The 23144-nt window shown below is 39.8% G+C and overlaps 1 protein-coding gene across 1 annotated transcript in view; it reads left to right on the plus strand.

Moving 5' to 3' along the window:
• Positions 1–20288, plus strand: part of nxph1 (neurexophilin 1) — a 46791-nt gene extending 26503 nt beyond the window's left edge. Inside the window, exon 2 of the mRNA XM_020090399.2 lies at positions 18346–20288. Coding sequence (XP_019945958.1) covers positions 18346–19083 — 738 coding nt within the window. The 3' untranslated portion in view covers positions 19084–20288. The remainder of the gene's footprint in view (positions 1–18345) is intronic.
• Positions 20289–23144: the final 2856 nt, after the last annotated feature.

Consider the following 23144-nt stretch of genomic DNA (forward strand, 5'->3'; position numbering starts at 1 on the left):
GATGGACAGTAGCAAACTAAGGAGCATTTATAAAATGCAATTACAGGCAGCCAATACAACAAGCTGGTGTGAGCCTGTAACTCCATCTTTTTGTCTCAGCTGACTTCAGCTCTTATATCATATTGATTACAGCTTGTCATAGGTTTGAGATGAGGTCCTCCGGGGTCAGTGGAAGCAAAAATGGTAGTTTATTGGATTATGGCTTTAATTCAATTTCAGGCAACAACTCAGCATAGTAATGATCTGTAACCGCTCTCCTATTGCTCCTTCTTTACCTGCCTGCCGTTACTCCCCGTCCTAATACAGACCCAGGTCAGAACCAGTGCCCTCCTAATTCATCTCCCAGCATCTCTGCTCTTGAGAGAAGAACAAATTTCATTGTGAGTGCAAGAGCAAATCAAATAAAGCAGCAGACCAGTCGCTGTCATGTGGCTAAAAAAGAAATATATATATATATATTATCACACATAAGAGTCTAGAGGACGTCAATTTATACTGGAAACCATAAATCTTTCCCTGCCAACTTTTGGATTATAGGGAATATACATTTAGACATATTACACTGTGCAGTTGAAGTACTCTGTCAAAAAAAAGTATGAGGGACAAAAAAATGACATAAGTATAAATAAATAAATGCAGCAATCAATAATTAAATACATAAATATATTTTGGTAATGAAAAAGGCTATTCATTTATTTATGCATTAATACATGTATTTATTTTTGTATTTTTACATATATCTTATTATGTTTTTCCACATTGTGTTCGCTTATTTATTTTTGTATTTCTGTCTCTATATGCTAATAAGGTAGGCGGTCCTAACATCAATTTGGGCAAACCTTACGAAAGCAAATGATTCCCATGAAATCTGACACAAGCTATCCAGGTACACTTGTTTGGACAGACAAACTCAGTTTAGCTGAGCGGCTCACAGCAAGCTACAAGCGAAGCCTCCCTGTACCCGTGAAGTCAAGGCAGTAGTAGTAGATCCAATCACACCCTATAACCAATCCGTCTTTCTACTGAGGTAGGACTCCCTACCTTATTAATATTTGGGGTTTAGAAATCATTTAGAAATGCATAAATAATGCAAAAATAAATTCATATCAAAATAAGAAAATTATTGCACTCATAGTTGCTTTTTGCACTTGTTTGATTCTTGTTGTTCTGGGTTTGTACCCTCATGGTTGAATGCACTTATTGTAGGTCGCTTGGCACCCATAGACTGTATATAAAGAGTCCACACCATGTCTGTCCTCAGTTAGATTATAAAATTTGTTATAATCATTGGTTGAATCGTGACAATTTCATGGTAGCAGACATGTAACAAAAACAGTGACTTTAGCCTAAATGATTAAATATCGGTTTGACCTTTATTTGCCTCAACTTCAGAGAGATCCAGGCAGTTTGAAGTCATTTAGCACAATATCATGCCTCCTGGTTTAGAGTCAGTATGTTACAGTGGTAATTCAAGTAAAGCAAAACCCATGAGGGACGGCTCCACTCACTTTACATATTGGGAGATTTTCTTTGTATTATTATCTCCTGTGAGGCATGCAGTCTTCCAGCAGCAAAGATGAATAAACGGTGGGCTGTCTTCTTTAGATTGTATAAGACCAGGAGAGTTTGTCAGTTTAAGGACACTTTGGCATGCAGATGGGGAAGACTGGGGATCGAACTGCCAACCTTCTGGTTAGAGGATGACCGCTCTACCCGTCAGCCACAGCCACCACACGATTTAATAAAGATCAAAAAAGCACTGGGGAGAGAAAATTTAGAATGAGCTATTAGTACTCACCTTTTTTGGAATCGTGAAGCTGACACAGCAGAGTGGCAGTTGTCATTCAAATCCATAGTAACTGTAGTAACAGTAACTCAAAGTTAATATTAAATGGAACTAGAATATATATTTTATGTCTCAGCTATGACCTTTGACCCACTCAAACATCCTCCATGCTGTTCAGTGGCTCGCCCACTCTGGGAGCCGTTCCCAGGTGAGCTGAGCAGGGTAGCGAGTCAGGCCTCTGCACACCACCATGGCCCCGCTGAGGGCCAGGCTTGGACAGCTGAGGCACCGAGGCCCGAGGCTGCTATCTCGCCTTCAACTTAACAGTCACTCAGGGCTTCTACGAGGAGCAACTGTTGTGTTGGCTAATGCAAAGAACTAGCTGCAGCTCAAGTAAAGAAGGGAATCATAAATCTGAGAAAAAGGAACTTTGCACTTTGTTGAAAAGGTGTAAATGAAATGTATTATTTTCAGGATGTGTTTAAAAATAATTGACAATTTATAATCCTCATTATATTTTATGATATCCTCCTTTAGAATCCAAATTACTGCCAGTTCCTCATGCTCCCATACATCAGAGTTGTCCAATTATCATAGGACCACTATCATCTCTATATGGTATTCTGGTTGTTGATGCAGGACATCCTCTATTCTACGTGTTTTGACCAATAACTGATTAGCATGGAGATTAAATGGAAATAGGGGACCGCACCCAAAAGAAGATAACAGGAGTCCATCCTCCTCTACTGCACCCCCACCACTTCACACGGACTTCCCTGCAGGTGTCGCCGTTGAAGCATTTTAATCAGAATATCACTAATATCTGTAAATGATAGAGATTTTCCAAAGTTTATTTCAACCATTAACTTCTCTCTCCTCTTTGAATTCCCATTTGTATCTATTAAAAAAATATCTATTTTACAGAGTGTTGTAAAATATACAGTTATCCAATTTGTGTTAAAACATAAAGTAAGATTTAACGTAGATCACACTACAACTGTTCATGTTGGCAGAGCTGCAAATTAAAACTAGTATTCCTCTTTTGGCAGCAGAAAATAAGATATTTCAACTCCAACGTTTTTCTTCCATCAGGAATAATAAGATATTTCAGAACACAGCAGATGTAATTTCTTGCCAAGATAAGAGACTGACCATCTGGACATCTCCGAACTTTGCTGGTGTCACCCTGAAGACAGGTCCTCTAATTAGTAGATTCACATGTCGGGTCAAATTTCTAGCACTGGCTATACTGAATATATACAGTATATATATATATATATATATATATATATATATATATACTGTATATATAGTATATGACACATTTTGGACCTGATTTAAACAAATGGGCGAATAATCTTTTTTTAGTGTCTTTTCAACATTTCCTACAGAATAAATTCAATCGATGGTGGAAGTGCACAGAGGTTGCTCTCAAACACAACAGATTTCAAGTGACAGTTACAAAGACTTAAGAGTTAAAAAACAGAAGTCCTCAACTTTTGAGTAAATGCACAACTGCAGCTTAAATTATTAGGCCTGCCTGTTTGCATGGAAAGTCTAAATATTGCGGACAATAGCGTGAGCATGCTGCAAATAATGCTTCAAATAGCACTACACGCAGCAATGGAGCGAGACACCTAGTTAGAGATCTCTTGTGTTTTTATGAGGGGTGTAAAAATGTTTTTGGTTCATTGTTAACCTGTGGCAGGACGCCACAGTCGAGATAACGAATGGGAAACACTGGTTTGACATGGTGAGATGGGCCCTTAACCTTGGTAGAGGTATGAGCTCTCAGACGGTCCCTCTAGTTTGTTTCGTGCTATTAAGAAATATATTTTCATGCACCAGACAAATACAATTTCATTAAGACAAATTTTATACCTGAAAGACAATGTGAATGTCTTTTGTTTGTTGTTTCGACAAATTGAATTGGCATCAACTTTGTTAATCATAAATGTAACTGAGAGTCACATCTTTTTTTGTATGTGGTTGAATAATATGTAACGGGCCATGACCTACAATATACGGGCTCGTGGTTCATACTAAGCTTTACATAGTGTTGTATTTAGTGCAGCGCCCGAGCCGAGTGAGAAGCAAGCACCACATCCCCGCTGTACTAAAGTGACTTGTGAATTAGCCTAATGCTAAATTAGTAATCAAAATAATTACACTAATCCCAGAGCAACATGTTCAAACAACATGGTGTGTTTGTGTGCGCAGGCAGCAGCAGACTAACAGGGAACAAACTCTGCATCAAGCACCTCAGACGTCAGGGGAATTCAAAGAAAACACCACTAACAGCTTGCTGAAGCACACATTAGATTAAATGTGCTCAGGTCTGAACCTGCATTGTTGAAAATGTTCTTCAGAATCAGGATCATTTGTGTTGTTTGAGAGATTCAAAGTAAAGTTCATTTTTCACTCAAGACCACAAGTGCAATATTGTAGAATGTATATAAAACATAGAACAAGCTTCAGCAAAGGATATGTTCTGTGTTATTATGTAAAGCAGGAGACTCCGAGGCTATTTTAAGACAGTCCAAGCTGTAGGATTTATTGATGGATTTCATTCTAAGGGAGCAGAAGTGTTGTGAAGTGTCTGACTTTACTTTTAGAAATAAAACACTTGAGTATTTCACATTATTTAAAAAAAAAAAATCTTCACTGGCTTTGCTGTTCTAACACCATCGCACTCTGAGCCATCCAAGCCTGAAAAAGACTATTTTAAAATAACTTAAATTGTGTGTGTCTTTACTTTCATCAATCATTTGCTTCATTCTCCCATAGAAATTAGAAACAATCATAAATTCTAACCGTAGCCTACGTATTATAAAATATTGTTTTTTAATCATTTTGTCTTAAGTCCATGCAAATAAAAAGAGCTGCAGCTTCAGTTGCACCAGTTAAGTTTACCGCACGACAGGAAACATTGGCGCCGGTGTTAAAGGATCAACTCACTGTTGAAAACAATAGCGTGAAACCAGGTGTTCTTCCTGTAACCTCCTGTTAAATGACTTAAAGCAGAGCCTCTATCCCTGCACTGCAGCACAGCATGGAAACACTCCATGGAGGAGACCCATTTGATTCATTCAGACATCTCTCACACAGAATGAGGGCAGTGATTTCTGCCTCCCGTCACGTACTGTTCATTCAAAATGCCTTAAGAAGGGATTTCTTAATGGCTGGGATGAACAAGGGGAATTATTTCAGCAGGCAGAGACTGTCTTGATATCCAAACAGCTCCCGGCTATTGCTTTAAGACTGTTAAAAATAAGTTGTCTTCTAAGTTGTAGGGGAAAAAAAACTTATTTTTGTTTGTTATAACTGCAAATAATAAAAAGAAGCTTGACTCAAAAATTTGAGAGATAAAGCATATTGAAGTTATAGTTGAGCACATATTCCAGTCGTCTTTACCGATTTTATTAGCTGTTAAAAAAATGTAATAATGAGCCATCTTCTTTTACGAGCGTTTTCTTTAGCATAAATTTGGCAAAACCAGAATAAAGTTAAATTGTTGAGAATAACCTTGAAATTTCAAGATTTGAGTCAAACTCTCAACAATATATCAAACAGCCAACATTAGCACATGCGATCGCCTCTTACAAATTCCTTGTATCAATTATATTGTTATTTAGTTTTAGTCACAAGTTAAAGTTTCAAGTTTTATTTGTCATCAGTACAATGAAAAGTGTCAAAACAGGTCAGCTCAGCAATGCAAGAACAATTTGAATCAAATGAAATCCTATAATACATTAGAGGATGCAAGTGCAAAACCATAATGACAAGTAAATACTGTATTCCTATGTATACATAAGTTACTGATGGTTTTACAGAGTGTGTAAATCAGTTTTAGGACTTTGAAGAGATTGTGTTGAAAAATGTCGTATATTCAGAAGAAGAAACCCCACAAGCTTTGTGCAAACTTCTCTAACTGTATCTGACAGACCAATGGAGTTGATTTTATTCTCAGAATACAAATGGAAATATAAATCTTCCTCTTTTCCTCTTGTTTGGTTTGTCTCTGATGCTCTGTACTTATCAGCACAGCATTATTTTAAGAATTCACTTGAAAGCCACGATACCACAATGTGAGTCAAAAATGCTAAAAGCCAGACAAACATCTGACTCACCAAAGATTAAAAGAAAAAAAAACAAACAACATATTGAGATGGAGACCGAGTACTGCAGTCGTGCATTTAAGTATGTGAGGTTAATGAACACACTCTGATGACAGCAAGTGGGGAACAGCAGGATCTAGTAAAAGATAACAGCTTTAATGTGCTGCTCTTTATGAGATCCTCTCAGTAGCCTGACACATCACATTTAACTTCGCACTCATCAAAACACTAATCACATGAAATAAAACAGCCTCTGCAGAGGGCAAAAAGAATGAACAGATATTCTATTTAATTAGACTAATGTCGATGTGCATGTTTGTGTAATTTTCATGATGATTTATGACTCATTGTTTGTTATTCCCCGGGACTGGAGAAGTGCAGAAAGTGCTAATTATGAATAATAACGCCACACATTACATGCCTACTGTACTTTCAGCTGTGTGTTTGCAGGCTGAATAATTTAATGTGATTTGTATAAGTAATAATCCTTCATAATGCATCGTTCACTGAGGGGAGGAATAGACAGAAGGTGCAGAAGCGGTTGCTTAAAAGCATTTGGAGGCGATGGTGGGAACGGCAATGGCGGCGTGTGCTGGGGGAGTTATTGCTCCACTTACTTTACAAACTGAAAATCTCATTAAGTGTGACACTGAAGATTAGTTGAGAGGGACCAAAGTGGAAAGAGAATGAACTCACAAAAGGGGCCGTGAGGAGGCTTTGGCTTTGTTTGCCATCATTAATTCAGTGCTGAAACAACTCCGAGGGGGGGGGGGGGCTCCGAGCCGCTGATCAGAGGAGCTGCAGATATGACAGGCGAACAGGTGCCCTTTTCCTCTCCAAACACTTTTCCCTTTTAGCTCCCCTCCTCGCTTCTTAATTGAGGTGAGTTGTGTATTTGGGCCATCTGCGTGCTGACAAAATAAAGCCGGCTTTGATTTATGGTACCTCGGGACGTATTAGCCTCTGAATTCCACCAGCACCAATCCCAGCTCTGCTCGTGAACTCCAACACAATGAGAGTGGGAACGGTTTTCACTGCATGTTTTTCTGGAATTCACAGGATTTATCTGATGCAAAAACAAGCAGGGATCTCATGGTGCTTGTTCATCCAAAATGTCCGAGTCCTTTGAAGGTCACTGGGGGCTGGAGGCGATCCCAGCTGACTTTGGGTCTGGATGGGTCATTAGTGTATCGAAGATACAAAGAAATGCTGCCCTGAAAAAAATAGTTTTATCAACAAGTTACAGTCAATCTACACTTTTGGTATGATGACTTGAACAAAACAATATAGTTGCTTCCTCCAAGATGAAGGTTTAAAACAAATTAAAATCCAGTGGTGACTTTCTTGTTTTTTGGGAATGTCTGTACAAAAGTAATAATTTAATAGTTGACTTCAGATAAAATGGGAGAAAGAAAAACCTGAATCAGATTAGTATGAAGGAGACATATCATGCACAGTTTCAGGTTTGTGGTTAATACTTGACAAAGGTTCAGAAAACACATCCCTTTAACTGTCTATTGCTGCAGCTCCTCTTCTCAGCCTCAGTGTGAAACACTTGGTTTTAGTTCTTGTCTCTTTAAGGTCCACTGGGCCACTCTGTTGTAAATGTTTAACCACCTCCACCACACGCAGGAAATAAACAGTTTGCCTCTGTACTTGCTTTACCTGGCTTTGTTATGGTTCATGCTAGACTCCCTCCATGTACTGAGCAAATGTGAACATCACAGTGATGCAGAAGTATCGTCCTCAATATCATACTGGTGGCAAGATGTTACAGGACATTCAGGAGCAGACTTTTCTTTGGGGGAGAGGAGCTAACTACCAACTTCTGTCTTTTGAACGCTTCAAACTTTTAACACACTAGAGAAAAGAAAGACTTAAATAATACTAGTGTCTATGTCGTCACATAGAAAGGTTGTAAATGACATTAAATACATTATAGATTCGTAAAAACTCTGTCTTAACACAAATTGCAGCAATATCAGTCACACACTCGAACATAAACATGCGCTGCAATAAGGCCCCAACTGTATATCAAGTGGTGCTCCACGCACAGAGGTACTCAGTCAATCAGAGATAGATAGAAGACTGGGTACTTATCTGCACAACTCAGGCTTTTCATCAGACATCAGTCAGGATACGCTTTTGTTCTTTTCCCGATAAAAGACATGATTTTATAAAAGCGTCCTGTCTTTTTTTTCCTTTGAGGATGAAATCATTTAAATTACATCTGCTTGCAATATCATCGGGACAAACTTTACCCTCAGAGAAAAGATGTTTGAAATCTCCTGGGCAGACTGAGATGGAGCACATTCATGGTGTCTAGAGGATCCCATGGTCTGTCAGTACCACCCACAGGGAAAACGTAAAGCACCCATGTTTGCCACGTTCTTAGAGAATAATCAGTGTGTTATTTGTTCAGTCCAGCACCGTTAAAAAAAACGTCATCAACACTACATCTTTCGGAGGGATTTCCTAACTTCTAAAATTCTAAAAATGGAACGGATTTATTTCTAGGGCAGTTTTCGTATGGAGTGAATCATTGCAACGGCTTAAATCTGTGGCAACATTTAAATGTAGACATGCTCAAATGCACCAAGACAGAGAAATAAGGGCAAGACCTTAAAAGGCTGGAACACACACACACACACACACACACACACACACACACACACACACTGTCTGGATTTGCACTCCGACAGAGCAGAAGAAAGTCTGCTGTGATGATGTGTCTAACAGTCTGCTAACATGACCATCAGGCAGCTCCAGTACACAGGCTTACTGCGACGTTCAAGCACCACTTAGCAGCAGTGTGGTGCCAGCCGCTAATAGTTTAACTCATATTGTGTGGTGTGGGTGTAGATAACTTTTAGCGACGGCGTTTCATCACTCGTTCTCTCGGAGGATCACTTCAGGAGATGTGGGCACTGGGACTAATAGCATCCTTGGAATGCTTCGGCCACGTGTGGATGTGCTGCTCAATGTCGCAGGGAAGAAAGCACATCAGAGGAGAGTTGGTAATCTGCGTTAACCATAAACATCTCTCCCACTTATGGAATGTGTTTTGGTCAGCTCGCAGAAAAAGACCTTTTCCTTTTGATTTTTTTGTTGTTATCATTTTCAGTGCTGTTTGCAGCCACACATCAAACACAGCCACAGTCCCGACACTTGGAAATGACTGCAATCGCACTTACATTCAATTTACTTTACGGTGGTCAATGGCACTTTCGTACTGAGCGACACTTAAGAACAGGTATTGCTGTGCACCATTATACACAATACACCGTAGTGATACGTCGTTCGCAAATCATCAACTACAGCTCTCTGGTAAGACTAACGGAACCGTGTCCCGAATGATGTTGCCCCACGCTTGTCCCTTTTGTGTGAACAGTGAGAACACACGATTTCTGTGGCTGAGAAGAACAAGGTGGAGGGAGGCTTAAGTCTAGCTACACAAGTAACTGAGGGCTGTTAAACCAAGTTCACACATGCAAAAAAAAATGCTAGTGGGGTATCTGATTCAAATCTCACCCTAACCCTCATCATGATTATCCTGGTGACCCAGTTGACCAGTCTGCAACACAGTATCATTGACAGATGTGGCATTACCCTAATTAAAATGCACCACATACCCAGGTGTTAGTGCTGACACTAAGTTTTCTCCATTTATCTTCGGTTGTAGCCTATGGATTTCTAACTTGAAGACCTGGGTGTTGTAACTATTTCTAGCTCAGAAACTGCATGTGTACATAGCATCATACCAAATACCATTCCTTCTATTCATTGTAAAAACACTACAGATAGGCAGACAAGCACTTTGGGTATAGGCCTTAATTGGCTCTCGGAATAAATGAGCAGAATTTGCTTATTTAAGGATGTTGCTTACTTTGACATCTTATTGCTCCCAGTTGAAATGTTCAATGTCATTAACAGCTGCACTCTGTGATTCCCCGTGTTATTCCCTCAGTAGGGAACTCTGATACCTAAGAAAAGATGTCGGTTGCTTGTGTCCGTGTCTCAACCTGTAAAATGTACATCCTCGCAGGTCTTTCAAGTATGTTCATTTATCAGTGTACAGCTGTACACTCTGCTGAAGTAAAGGTTAATAGTCCATATGTTCAGGGTCAATACTTCTCTTCTTTTTTGGGTCTCCTCTTTGTTTTCGTTCTCTGGAGCTTTCATGGGCTTCTTCCATGCACCACATTGTGCTCAGGCCGCGATTCTTTGCCCAGCATTTAATTCTGGCATGGCTGCGCGGCTCCCTCTGCTTCTCTATCATGATTGTGAATTTTCCAAAGAGCAGAAAAGTCTGGAGCTCATCTCATCTCAGATCATTTTTCTTTTTTTTTGTCTTAATTGACTGTAAAAACAAAGCCAATGAGATGGTGCCAATGCTGCTCCTGCTTTGAAAATAAAAAAAGTCTGAGACTGGATTCCTTTGACTTTTTTGCTCGTCATAAAACTGACATTAACATTATTATTATTTGCTTAACAGGGCATATGTTCCTTGGGTATCTGTTGTTGCTAGCCACTACAATATGTACAGTATGAATTCATACAGTCTGAGCTCTCGGGCCATTTCCCTTTCAAGTCACAGAGGAGCAAATTACCATAGTGCTCACAATACAACATGGATCACAATGCAAGTGTAGTGATTTGATTTATTGTCCCTTTCTCCAGCTGTTGGCAGTAACATGGCCACATCAATAATACCTGTGTGTTCAGCAAAAAGCGACAAGTTAATTACAAGAACAAATGAAAGAACTCCCTGGATTTCTCCCAAAGAGAGCTCAGTTTAGGGCACTGCAGTAAATCTGTACGGATGATTTTTATTATCAGTTAATTTTCCTTAATTCAAGTGTTTGCCAAAATTCTACTAAGTAATCTTTTCCACTGATACATTTTTGCGGCCTGTGGCTCAGGAGAGGGTCATCCACTTTTATGAAGGTCAGAGGGTCAATCGCTCTGCTCCTAGAGTCCTTGTGTGGAAGTGTCCATAGGCAAGATCCTGAAGTGTATGTGAGAAAGTGGTGTGCAGTTGTAAAACACATTGATTGGTTTAGAAAAGTTCTAAATAAATGTAGTACAATCAGTTTGTCATAGAACTGTGTACACCGGTATGAATTCCCTCCAAAAGTAGACATGTGTGCTCTGATGACAAAGGCGTCCACTTGTCCCACTTATGGTTACCAGCTGACTTCCAGCTGCAGAGTGGAAATATAAAACCTTTCAATCATGTTCAAATCTCACAGCTTTGTGATAACGTTACCTTACGCACTGAAGGCGATGACAACCAAGTTTTCCTGCACTGCTGAAAATGTTCCCCATAAACCAGTACATCTTTGGCTTTCTCTATATCATAGTAAGGTCAAGCTCACTGTGTTAAGTGCCTTGTGATGAGATGTGAGATGAGATGTATTTTGCGATCAAGTGCGATGCAAATAAAATTGAAACTTGACTGCTGCTGATAACATGCTCTGTGCCTGTAACTCAGCCAAACTGCAGCCCAAAGAACTCCATTTGGGAGCTTTGGCGTGCATCAGACTGGTTCATGTACCAGACAGTGGGCAGACTCAGCATGTGTTCACCTGAGAGGATGTAAGCTAGCCTGTGTACATTACTTCTGATTCCTGCAAATGTAGATATGGTTGTTTTTTTACTGTGAAAACACACAAAGATTTGTATTTGATTTATACATTCATCATAAAAAGAGTCATATTTTAGCCTTTTTGCAGTTTGAGGTGACAAACATGTTTTGTGGCCCCATGGCAGGAATGTTCACGTTTAATTCTTCACGTGGGATTGTATAGCTGCAGTAGTTGTAACAGTTCTGTTGTTCTGTTGTGTTGGAACCAGAGAGTCCCTTCTTCAATCATTAATCAGTCAGTCCTGATTAAATTCAGTGCTACACTTGTGTTGCTCTATGACAATATGAACTTCTGTGAGAATCTTTCCACAATTCACCGGATCCATATTTAACAGAAGTACAGATTCTGCTTTCGCTGGCCACAGGTTTACTGTAACTCTACAAGCTTCACACAACTCCACTCTTACAGACCATAGTCAGTACTTCCTGTGAGAATACACAGAAAGTCAGGCAGATTTTCATGCTGCATATGTTGCCACTGCATGTTCAGTGATCAACGCATTCTTCAGATTATATCGTTTCCTAGTGAAGCTCCTCCTCACAGTTTGACACCCTTTTCAGGCCAACAGAGAGAGAATCATTGTACACATGTAAGATTCATAGCATTAAAATATTCTGCAAGCGAACAATATCTTTCTGGAGCAAACACTTCTCATGCAGGAAGTACTGTGTGTATTGTTGTTTATGCTCAGTAACCACTGGGAGAAACAATATCTTCTTGTTGACAGTGAGTGAAAGGACACGGCCAGAGGTTAGTAACAGGACCAACAAGCAGTTTATGATTCAAAACAAGTGAAATGCTGAAGCCCATTCTATTTGGTGTCCTACGTCCCTTTTTTGCCACAGCATTGAGAAAAAATCCATTCTGATTGTGGCCACTCATTTCTTTTATTACGCACAGGAATCCACTGAACAACAGATTGATTTAAAAATCAAACAATGCACGTATATACACCTGACTTACACACTTCTTATCTATAGTATCTCCTCCTCCATCTTATAAATGGTCTATAGTCAACTACCTACTTGGATTAAAGAACACACATACACGAACAGATTACAAGAGGTTTATTTCAACATAAACACCTATCAAGTTACATATTAAACAGATTGCTTATTAAGTGCACAACCACGTAACAAACCTCTGCAGACAAACAATTGCAAACTTCAGTATTTCTGACTATAATACAGCACAAACATTCATATTCACACAAACAATGCACATTTTAGTTCATCGGTTACAATTAATATGTACACTCACACACACTGTAAGCACTGAGAAAGAGGAAGGGTTGGTGTGTTCAGTCACCAATGCCCACTGGAATTCACATTCTTCACTCGTCAAACAAAAGTGTCCCCTCCTGTTCTCGGGTGGCCGTGCTCTTACTCCCCCTCGGCTCGGTTCCAGTGTTTGAGTAGCTCGGCTTCTCAACAGACAGAAAACCTCAGTTAAAATAGTCCGAAAGGCAAAGTGGATATCATCAATCAAAACTGAAACATTTGCGTTCCCAGTGGCAGGAGGGAATTATGAAGCCCAGTTCCCTAGTCAAGGGATTATGAACTTTACCTGACTACTCTTCTGCTAACTCCATATACAGCAGCATTACACCACACAACCTCACTAATACAGTATTTACTACACATTGCAATCCAGAGGGGAGCCGGGGAATGTTATAATTTCTCCAGCCAGAGCGTCCAGATTACCAGTCCACCCCTGTGCTGAATATTAAACTGACTGTGAGAGCAGCCATGCTGAAGTGATGTCATGCTGTGAACTCTGATTTGAAAACTGTTTTACTTCTTGAATATTTTTTCCTACAAGTGGGAAATCTTGAAGTTCTTGCATAGTTGTGCTATAACAGCTTGTGCTTAGGCAGCATTAAGTGCATCTAAGAAGCACAATGCACGGTTATAATCAGCCCAGATGTGTGACATGTTAAAACATTACCGTCATAATAATGTAATTATCATAAATGTGTCTCAAAGCAGCCACATGTCAGCTGTTTACATTATGCAAATGCTTTAACTGACAACAAGCTTTTAATCAATCTCTCATAGAGATGAACATGTTTATAATCGCTAGAATAATAAGGACGTGTATCAACGTTAGCAATTAGCAGCATGAACATTCTCGTGAGCTCTAGAGCACACACACGAAAACAATCGCAAGTAGTATTTTGTCAGTGTGGCAATGTTGTACCCAGCCTAGACACAGACACACATTCTTTTACTTCTGGCATAATGCATTTGCCAGTTCATTATTACAGTACATGCCATTTAGCTGACGCTTTTATCCAAAGCGACATACATGCATTCGACATCAGCCATTTTTTTGAAGGGGTTCAGCATCTTGCCCAAGGACACAATTCGAAATGGGCTGGGATTCAAACGCATGACCTTCTGAATGGAGGACAACTGCTCTACCCCCTCAGCCACATCTTCACACAAACTGACGATCGCATTTATGTAGTCGATGATGTCGGACCATAAACCGGGATTGCCACTTTAACCCTGAGTGCTGGCTGTGCGTGTCGCTCCTTGTATTGAGTGTGGCAGGTGAACTGTTGTGTGCCAAATGTTGGACTTTCTTTTCAATGTGTTTAAATACGTCTCATAAACTACAGAGTAAATCAAACACGAGGTAAACGTCACACATGCACACGCCTGTGTGTGGCACACGGATGCTCACTGTGGTCGATGCTGGACAGTTTTTACCATGAAAGTCACACCGTGGCAATCAACCGTGGGTTTAATGAGCATTTAAATTTCACTTGGTAGTACTAACCATCGGGAATTTCACTGTGGTTGATCATGAAACCCGTAAACCATTTCATCCCTACTATCTATCTATCTATCTATCTATCTATCTATCTAGCAAGAAGATTAATTCTTAGCCTGAGAGCTTTGTCTCACCACAATTACGAAATTATTGTCAAAGACAAAGACTTTAGTAAAGAAGTCATGTCTGATGATGAGTACAGACAGAGACTGTGCTGCCTCCTCTTGCCCAGCAGTCTTCCTTGCCTAGGGGCAACCAACTGTCTGTCTGGCTGCTGGTCAGGAATCTGCAAGGCGTGTGCTGGCCGCAGTGTCGGCCATGTTTACCAGATGCACCGTTCCCTCCGGTGAGCGTACTACAGCTGGCAGCTTCAGGATCCAGCAGACCTGCTGGCCCTGAGCCCAGAACAGGCTGCAGGAGGATGTTGGGGCCCGAGAACTGATTGACCAATCAGAGCTTTGTGGATGAGATTAATCGAGAGCTCACTTTCCTCCCACATACTGACACAGAAAAACAGGCACATAAATGGTGACAGTTGTGGATTCGATTGACGCAGATTGATAGATTGACATACACTGTATAAAACTTTAAAATGTACATGTTGTGGAAACATACAATTAACTCTGTGCAGCTGCCATTGCAGCGTCTGTATAGACTGAAAGGACACAGGCTTGAAGGAGACATTTAATACTTAATTGTTAGGACAACACAGAACAAAGTAAAACTCCCACACAGACGTCGGACGCAGGGTTAGACTGAATGATTGCAGTTAAACAGAACAGCAATTCAGTTTATATGTCAGCCTAACTAACATTGTTCAGCTAAAGCTTTAATGCACAAAGTATTAATCTCTTGTTTAAAGGCTCCACAACAAATACACTTGTTTGCTGGTCTTTGAGAAACAGCTGTGTAGAAAATAATGTTAAGGGAAGCAGGCAACTGCCCAGGGAATCAGGAATCCCAGCCCCGGAGGCCCTCAGTTGTCTGCAAGGCAATTATTTTGTGGCAATCAGATTAATTGCAAATTCGTATAGTAGCATGCATCACTAAAGCCCAATTAAAAACTGAAATGGTAAGAGCTCTGTGGTGGCTGCTGCCTTTTCACCCAATCAAGTTCAATTGCCAGAGAGACTTAATCTGTCCATGTTGTAACTAAGTAAGATGTTAAACCAAGTAGTAACTTTAACATTGAATAGTTACTTGAAAAGATTGCATTGTATATGATATATCCTAGATAGTTAGAGTTAGTAGTTAATATTAATTAGCAGTATATAAAATTACCCCCACCTCCACCAGCTACATCATAAAAATGCTACATACATATTAGCGGATTGATAATAATAGATATGTAAGATTGAATGTATGGTATTTACACTGATAATTTGATTTGTATAATATGGTATTGACACTTTAATTTGTGTTAAGGTCCTTCATTTGTAACCCCCTACTGGTTAAGATGTAAGTTTTCAGCTGTATCCTGGTCTGTCTGTCTACAGATGACAACACAAACTAATTCTAATAGGATGAAAGACATGACAACTGCTTTGTCTTTCATTTATATTCGTTATGGTAATTTTTTCCCCAGATCATCGCCATAAGCGGTCACATTATCATGACTCCACCACAATGTACACCTCACCCACCACCACACTGTGATACTGTTCAGTATGAGGAGGACACCTGACCTGTTTGAACAGGGAATGATTGCTGAGTGTGTCTGCCTCACGCAGCCAAGTGCTGTCTGAGTTTAAACCTTCTGGCTAAAGATAGATCCCCTGAGATCCTCCTCACCTCCACTGAGTGCACCGATCACTCAGCTTCTGTCTGTTTCCTCACTTTTGATTTTCTTCATGTATTATGTGGAACATATAACTACTGTTCGTTTTTAAATCTTAAATTTAGTCTGGTTGTAGTCTAGAGGCAGACTCTACTCTGTATCTCCGGTTGTCATTCCCAAACAGAGCTATCGACTCACTGCTGCCATTGTTGCAGCCGCCACTGCGGAGTATTTATCATCATTCAGAAGCTGTATTGACTCACTATAGGTTGTCAATACCACACAGTTTGCTTTTAGTTCAACATAATGTTATACCCAGGCCCAGACACACTAATACTAATACACTTACTGATACTTTCTAATTTAAATCACAATGTACTATGCCAAGATAAGTAAACCATGGCTGTGTTATTCACTATTCCCTACTTCACTATATAGTGATAACGATACAGAGCAAAATAGAGTGAAGTCATCAGGAAAAGAAAAAAAAAACACTTCTGGACACTATTTGGCTCATTTCCTCTATGCCGGTAATAATGTAACTGTCGCAGGATTATGACACAACAAAATCACATATTGCTCAGTTTTTAGTTTATAATATAAAACAGGTAACGTACACACTGTCCAGAAATTGAAATTAAAAGTTCCTTTTTAATCATTTTCCAGCCGGTGATGACATTTTCCAAGACGTAATTCACAGTACAGGTATATTCTCCTTGTAACAGTATGTGTAGAGGAGACTGTGTGTCCCCATGGTCCTGAGAGACACACTGTGAGGCAATTCAATTCAGAGGGCCAACTGATTGGTAGCGAAACCTTATTTTCCAAGTATCGATCCTCAAGGCAGCCAGCAAAATGCAAAAACCTCAGCAAGATGTATCTGCTGTCACGTCTTACAGTAGAAATCAGGCAATCAATGTCACATAGCTCCAGTGGGGCCTGCATGAACCTAATTCCACTCATTGGCACTAAATAGTGAAAACCCATGGGTTCATCAATCATCAATTCAAGGAGCACTCTTTAGTTAATAGTCTGGTCTTTACCCGCTGAACAGCCACAGCCTTTATCTGTGTAAGCCAGTAGACACTCCTATTTGACATAGGGAAGAGATGGGAGCAATATGTTTTACTTTGATTGCTGTATTCTCTTTCTCGCTCAGCTTGTTGCACTATAATTCTCAATTTGGAGCTGTCCACTGTCATGATTTGAAATTGAAGCTTGCAGCAAGGATTGATTATCTCTTACACCCTATGGAATATATGTGATTGGTCAATTTTGTAGAAAATGGCATGCTTGAAAGTGAAAGTCAATATTTCCTGAAAGATATAGATGATAAAGATAAGTAATTTATCATGGCACATCACAAATACAGAAGTATGTTCTTGTATTTGCAACAAGCCGAAGCCCTTCTAGGGCTGGAAACTGAGAGTCACCTCCTTGAAATTTCACAGGACTCTATAAGAGAAATACTTAAAGTTACATTTAAAGGCACTGAAAGTTTAATACTGAACAAGAAAACTAGCTGGCCAGCTACATTCACAGTAATACACAATACATGTGTAGTGTTGACTTCCTTGATATCAGTAATGAGCTATTTGTATGTTGTTCCGCTGATGCACAGTTGGTAATGGGAAGTTGCCAAGAACAATTTGTAATGTTCCAGTAAAACCCTAAAAAAAACACAGTGATGCCTTATGTGACAAAGCCGTAGTCACAAAAGTATTTGCTAATAATTAAGGCATTTAATTATAGGGGGGAAGAGAACAGTTACACAAAAGCTCAAGAATATTCATTCATTACTTGCTGAATTTGAATAACTTTTCAGCTGTGTTGATAGTGTGTGTGCTCTGAAAGATGTCACAGTGCGGGTAAAGTTTAACACCTTGGGTATCTTGCATCAGTGCAGACTGGAGCTGTAGCTATTACACAAAATTCACTTAGTGTCAGTGAGAGTTTGTGGGGATTATTTGTCCAGTTTAAAAGGGGTTTTAAAAGATATTGCAGACCCGTGTTACTATAGACGAGTAGCTGGTTAACAAAGATATAGACAAAGTGAGTTTGTAATTGGTTGGCTTCACAAACAATGGAAGCAAAATAAGAAACATTAAATGCAAACTCTAATCTTTAAGTGATGCCACCAAAACGATAAAGGTTAAAGTGATAGTAGCCTAAAACAATATTAAAATCATAATTATATAACATATCAGCTCATGGATGCTTTTTTTGTCCCCTTCCCAGGTTACAAGTGCCCATGTCAAGTCGGGAAGCCCCAAATCAACGCTAAAGCATATATGGACAGAGAGCAGCAAGGATATGTCAATCAGTCGGCTGCTGACACAAACTCTGCATGGCAAAGAAAACAGCACAGCTTTGGACCTTCACTATGACACTCCAGAGCCCTACTCGGAGCAGGACCTGTGGGACTGGCTGAGGAACTCCACAGACCTGCAGGACTCGCGGCCACGGGCTAAACGGCGGCCCATGGTGAAGACAGGTAAATTCAAGAAGATGTTCGGCTGGGGGGACTTCCACTCCAACATCAAGACGGTCAAACTCAACCTGCTGATCACCGGTAAGATTGTGGATCATGGTAATGGCACCTTCAGTGTCTACTTCCGCCACAACTCCACAGGTCAGGGCAACGTGTCGGTCAGCTTGGTCCCTCCAACAAAGATAGTGGAGTTTGATGTGGCATCGCAGCAGTCCGTCATCGATGCGAAAGATTCAAAATCCTTCAACTGCCGTATCGAGTACGAGAAGGTGGAGAAAGGTTCCAAGAACATACTCTGCAACTTCGACCCATCCAAGAGCTGCTACCAGGAGCAGACCCAGAGCCATGTTTCCTGGCTCTGCTCCAAACCTTTCAAAGTCATCTGCATCTTCATTTCCTTCTACAGTACCGACTACAAACTGGTGCAGAAAGTGTGCCCAGACTACAACTACCATAGTGACACACCCTACTTTCCCTCTGGCTGACAGTTGCATACACTTAGCCACACCATGGACGAGCGGAGCACAGAATGGGGCTTCTACCCATTCCAGAGAAATGTGTATGTTAGCCTTACTGTCCCTAAACATGTCTAAACCAGAGTGTCAGTCATCCCCAATGATTTTCCAATTCAGCATTCTAAGTTTTGAGGGAACAGTTACTTATAACTATTAACTGTTGTTGATAAAAGGTGGTATATAAGACTCTAATTTGCTTACAATGACCTCAAAAAAACTGATTGCTGTAGTAATAGTTAGTTTGTCCCTAAATTATGTTGAATCCCAGTTAAACCATGTGTAGATAACAGAGGCTTATTGGCCCTTTTGGTTCTTTGTTTTTTCTTTCTAATCCCTCTGATGTGTTTTGCTTTATGTCTAGTTCACAAAATAGATGTAATAACTTTGTTTATCTCTTAGCATATTTCATATATGATAAATTAACTCTCTGGACACCAACATATTGACTGTTTGCCCCTGCTGTGCTATTTACGCTCTGCAGTTCATCCTAGAAAATAAAAATTAACTCCTTATTGAAAAACGTTTAAAAAAATAAAATAAAATAGCTAGCCTGGGTGCCTGCGAGGCATCTGAAGAGGAGAGTGGAGACTAAATGTGAGTTTGATGCTTTTAGAAATGTGAGGTGGTCTTATTTATCTAGGGGTGAGCTTGGACTGAGCAGACTTCTCCCTCAGGGGAGTCTCATCCGGGAAAGAAACTGTTGGTAACAAGCTCAGATACTGTAACACTGTCAATCCTCGGCTGTGCTCCTGCCAGCGCAGGCAGACGTTTGTTTGGAGATTGCTTCACTCTCGGCTGACTGAACGTCCGATCACCTGACCGATTGATCAGTGACTTGTTCGGGGAGATGGGGCTTGCTCATTGTCACTTAATATATCAACTGTAATGTATTGAATTCTATATCTTAGAGCCTAATTTGTATGAATGGTTTGTATTGTACATAGTTTATCCCAATTGCGCTGCTTCTATACATGCCCCCATGAGCTGTGTTCCCCTCCGCTAAGTCCTCTTGTTCACTCCATCTATGCTCGTTTTTGGTTTCTCTTGCAAAATGATGTTGCTGCCCTAGATGTGAATTTCATGAAAACAGCAATCCTGTAAAAAAGCTGTAAAACTGACTAAATATATTAAAAGTATTGATTGAAATTTTCTTTACTGGGGGATCGGGGGTGGGATAGGGGTTGAACATGTACATATGAATTAAAGAATACAGTAAATTTTATCAAGTGAATGCTGGTACATGTGACTTATTACTGAGTCTTGTTGTCAGTCATAATCTGCTTGGTCTGGTAACACCATACCTGTCAGCTGTGGAAAGAGATAGGTCTAAAACACCAGGCAGCAGTGTGTAGTAATACACTAAACTACAACAAAGTAGTTTTTATTACCTTCTCAGATTAATGCAAATTAATGCATTTTTAGTAAGATATGGCCTAACTGGCATATTCAAATGGTAAATTGAATGACATTTATTATTTGATATTTAATATAAGTAACCAACTGGGGGAAATTTCATGGTGATATCTATTAATTATATTTTAGATTTTTGATACACACCATAAAGTCAATAAACTAAATAGTTTTTACAACACTTGCACGTAGCAGTTATAGTACAATTCAATTTAGGGTTAAATCAGTGGTTAAGGAAAGATTTTGTGCATTGTTCCCCTTGTTTGACGTGGTGGTTGGGAGGGCATTGACAAAAACTAAAACCTTTGCCGCATGTATGACAAAGACGTTCGATCATCGTGTGCTGACTCATGAAGCTGAAAAACACATACAGGTGAAACAGGTCTGTGCTGGTCTACGCTCAATGAACAGTATGTGTCGCTGTCAGCTCCGCACACAGAAACAGTACCTCTGTATCTGGGTGGTTTTACGCTGTAGTGCAGCTGCAGCTCTGACCAAGACACCATCCTCCACCCTGCTCATGGCACCTGGACAAGAGGACATTGGACAATATGAGCGGCTACCCTCATCACAGACCTGAGAAGTGAGATGGAGAGGTATGTAAGACCATTGTGAATAAGCCACATAAATAAACGTTACCTGATCCTATGCTGTGTATCTGCTTTATTATATCACTCAAAGCAAATTACTTTCAATCAGTATATCAATTTTGGGGTATATGCACCAATTTGGACTATTATTGTTACAATATTCAAAAATACACAACACAGGTCGTTATATCTTCCAGTACAATGAACACAAGTGGAACAAATAAGCTATGTATAAGGTGAGTGCCATGTTCTCACGTCCACATTGTGTTAATGTGTGCTACACAAAACAACATTGGTTTAAAAAAGCTATTTGTAGCCATTCACCAACCTTTAAGACGTCTGTATTGAGGTCTCTTCTTCAGCTGCTATAGCCACTTACCAGCTAACTGAGTTAAGTTGAATTCTCTCTCTGAATCATTTTCTCTGAATATTAACAACATTTTTCAGACACCTTGAGCTTATCATATGTGACAGCTATAATTCTTGGCTGTTTCTCAGAATGTCTCCATTTCATTTCTACAGTAAAGATGTTGACAGATGGGAAGAACTTCTTCAGTCGTCATGAATTTCCTCAATTTTTCTCCCCAACAAGCACTACACTGGGCTGCAGGTTAAACCGGACTGTCCAAACATTCACTAAAGTCAGACTTGGAAACTCCTGAAAGCCTTGTCTCATTTAGGTAGATAGAGTCCTGCACTAGGTCAGGTACCCTTGGGTACACATAACGACCAAAACCACCAGTGTAGCCAATTCCATCATCACAATGGCATCCCCTGTTTCACACTTAATTTCCTAAAAACACATATATTTCTCTCTTGTATAGGGAAAACTCTGGCTAGAGAAGAATGTCAGAATCACTATCATCAATGAAATTTAATTCTATTTAAAATATAATGTATGATATTATATTATATTGAAACTCAAACTCGTTCACTACTGCTGCTATAGTCTTAAAAGACACATGTGTTTTGCCATACATTAGTATATAGGATTTACATGGCGGCTCTGCTCTTTATTTAACTGTTACCACATTGATATGTAGTATTGAAGCTCCCTTGATTCTTAATACTTTCTTGACCATGCACTTACTTTACTCAGAGTGAACTAACTCTGGTCAGGAGTTTTTAATCTCAGGGTTCCTCAATGCAGACTTCATGTTTAACATCAGAGCTGCAGAATCCCCCATGTGGTGAGGGTTACCTGCTAGAGCTGACTTCCACATCAAATGCGGAGAAGGGTTTAAAAAAAGCCCACAGTGCACCTGCACCACAGCCATCCAAAGTCAATTATGTTTTTGAAGCAGAAAGACTTGTGTGTGACTGTTTGACTTATCATAGAATAAATACTAGGTGGTTTGATATTCCTTTCCCCATGTAACATTACAAGCAGAAGAGGCAGGAAAAATGTATTTCATATTTAAATGTATGTCAGAAATGCAACAGTTAACACAGTAGGTAAGAGCTTTACGTTGGGTTATCACCATGAATGTAACCGAAGCCAAAGCATTATTTTACAAAAATAAAAATACAATTAGATTCTATAAAGCTGAGCAACAAGAAACAGAAAACCAACACATGCTATAAAGATAATACAGATGATAAAAACAATAATCTGGACCAAGATTTATTTGTACAACTTCTGGCCCGCCTGTACATAACCTAAATAAGGCGTGTTTTATTATTCTGTGCTGAAACAGTAATGTAGTCTGGTGTGGTCAATCAGTTTTAGAACCCGTCGTCAGATTTCACGGCTGTAAAGATGTTGTATTTGCCCTTGTTGAACAAACTAATCTAGATATGCCGTCTGATGAGAGTAAATATCGACACATTATCATTTAAACACATGACAGTCAGAGCACAGCAGGGGCAGAGCTGCAGTGTCTCTCTGATGTGGAGACAAGCAGGCACTTTGCTTTTCAGTATATTTTTTGCCTCTTAGATTTACGGTCAATGGCGTTTTTTAATGGATTTTGAATTTACAGTGAAAGCTAATGGTACCGACCTCTACAATGCATTACATATTTCGTTAGG

Source organism: Paralichthys olivaceus, chromosome 20 (genome assembly GCF_024713975.1).
Source record: "Paralichthys olivaceus isolate ysfri-2021 chromosome 20, ASM2471397v2, whole genome shotgun sequence".
In the NCBI taxonomy this organism is placed as follows: domain Eukaryota; kingdom Metazoa; phylum Chordata; class Actinopteri; order Pleuronectiformes; family Paralichthyidae; genus Paralichthys; species Paralichthys olivaceus.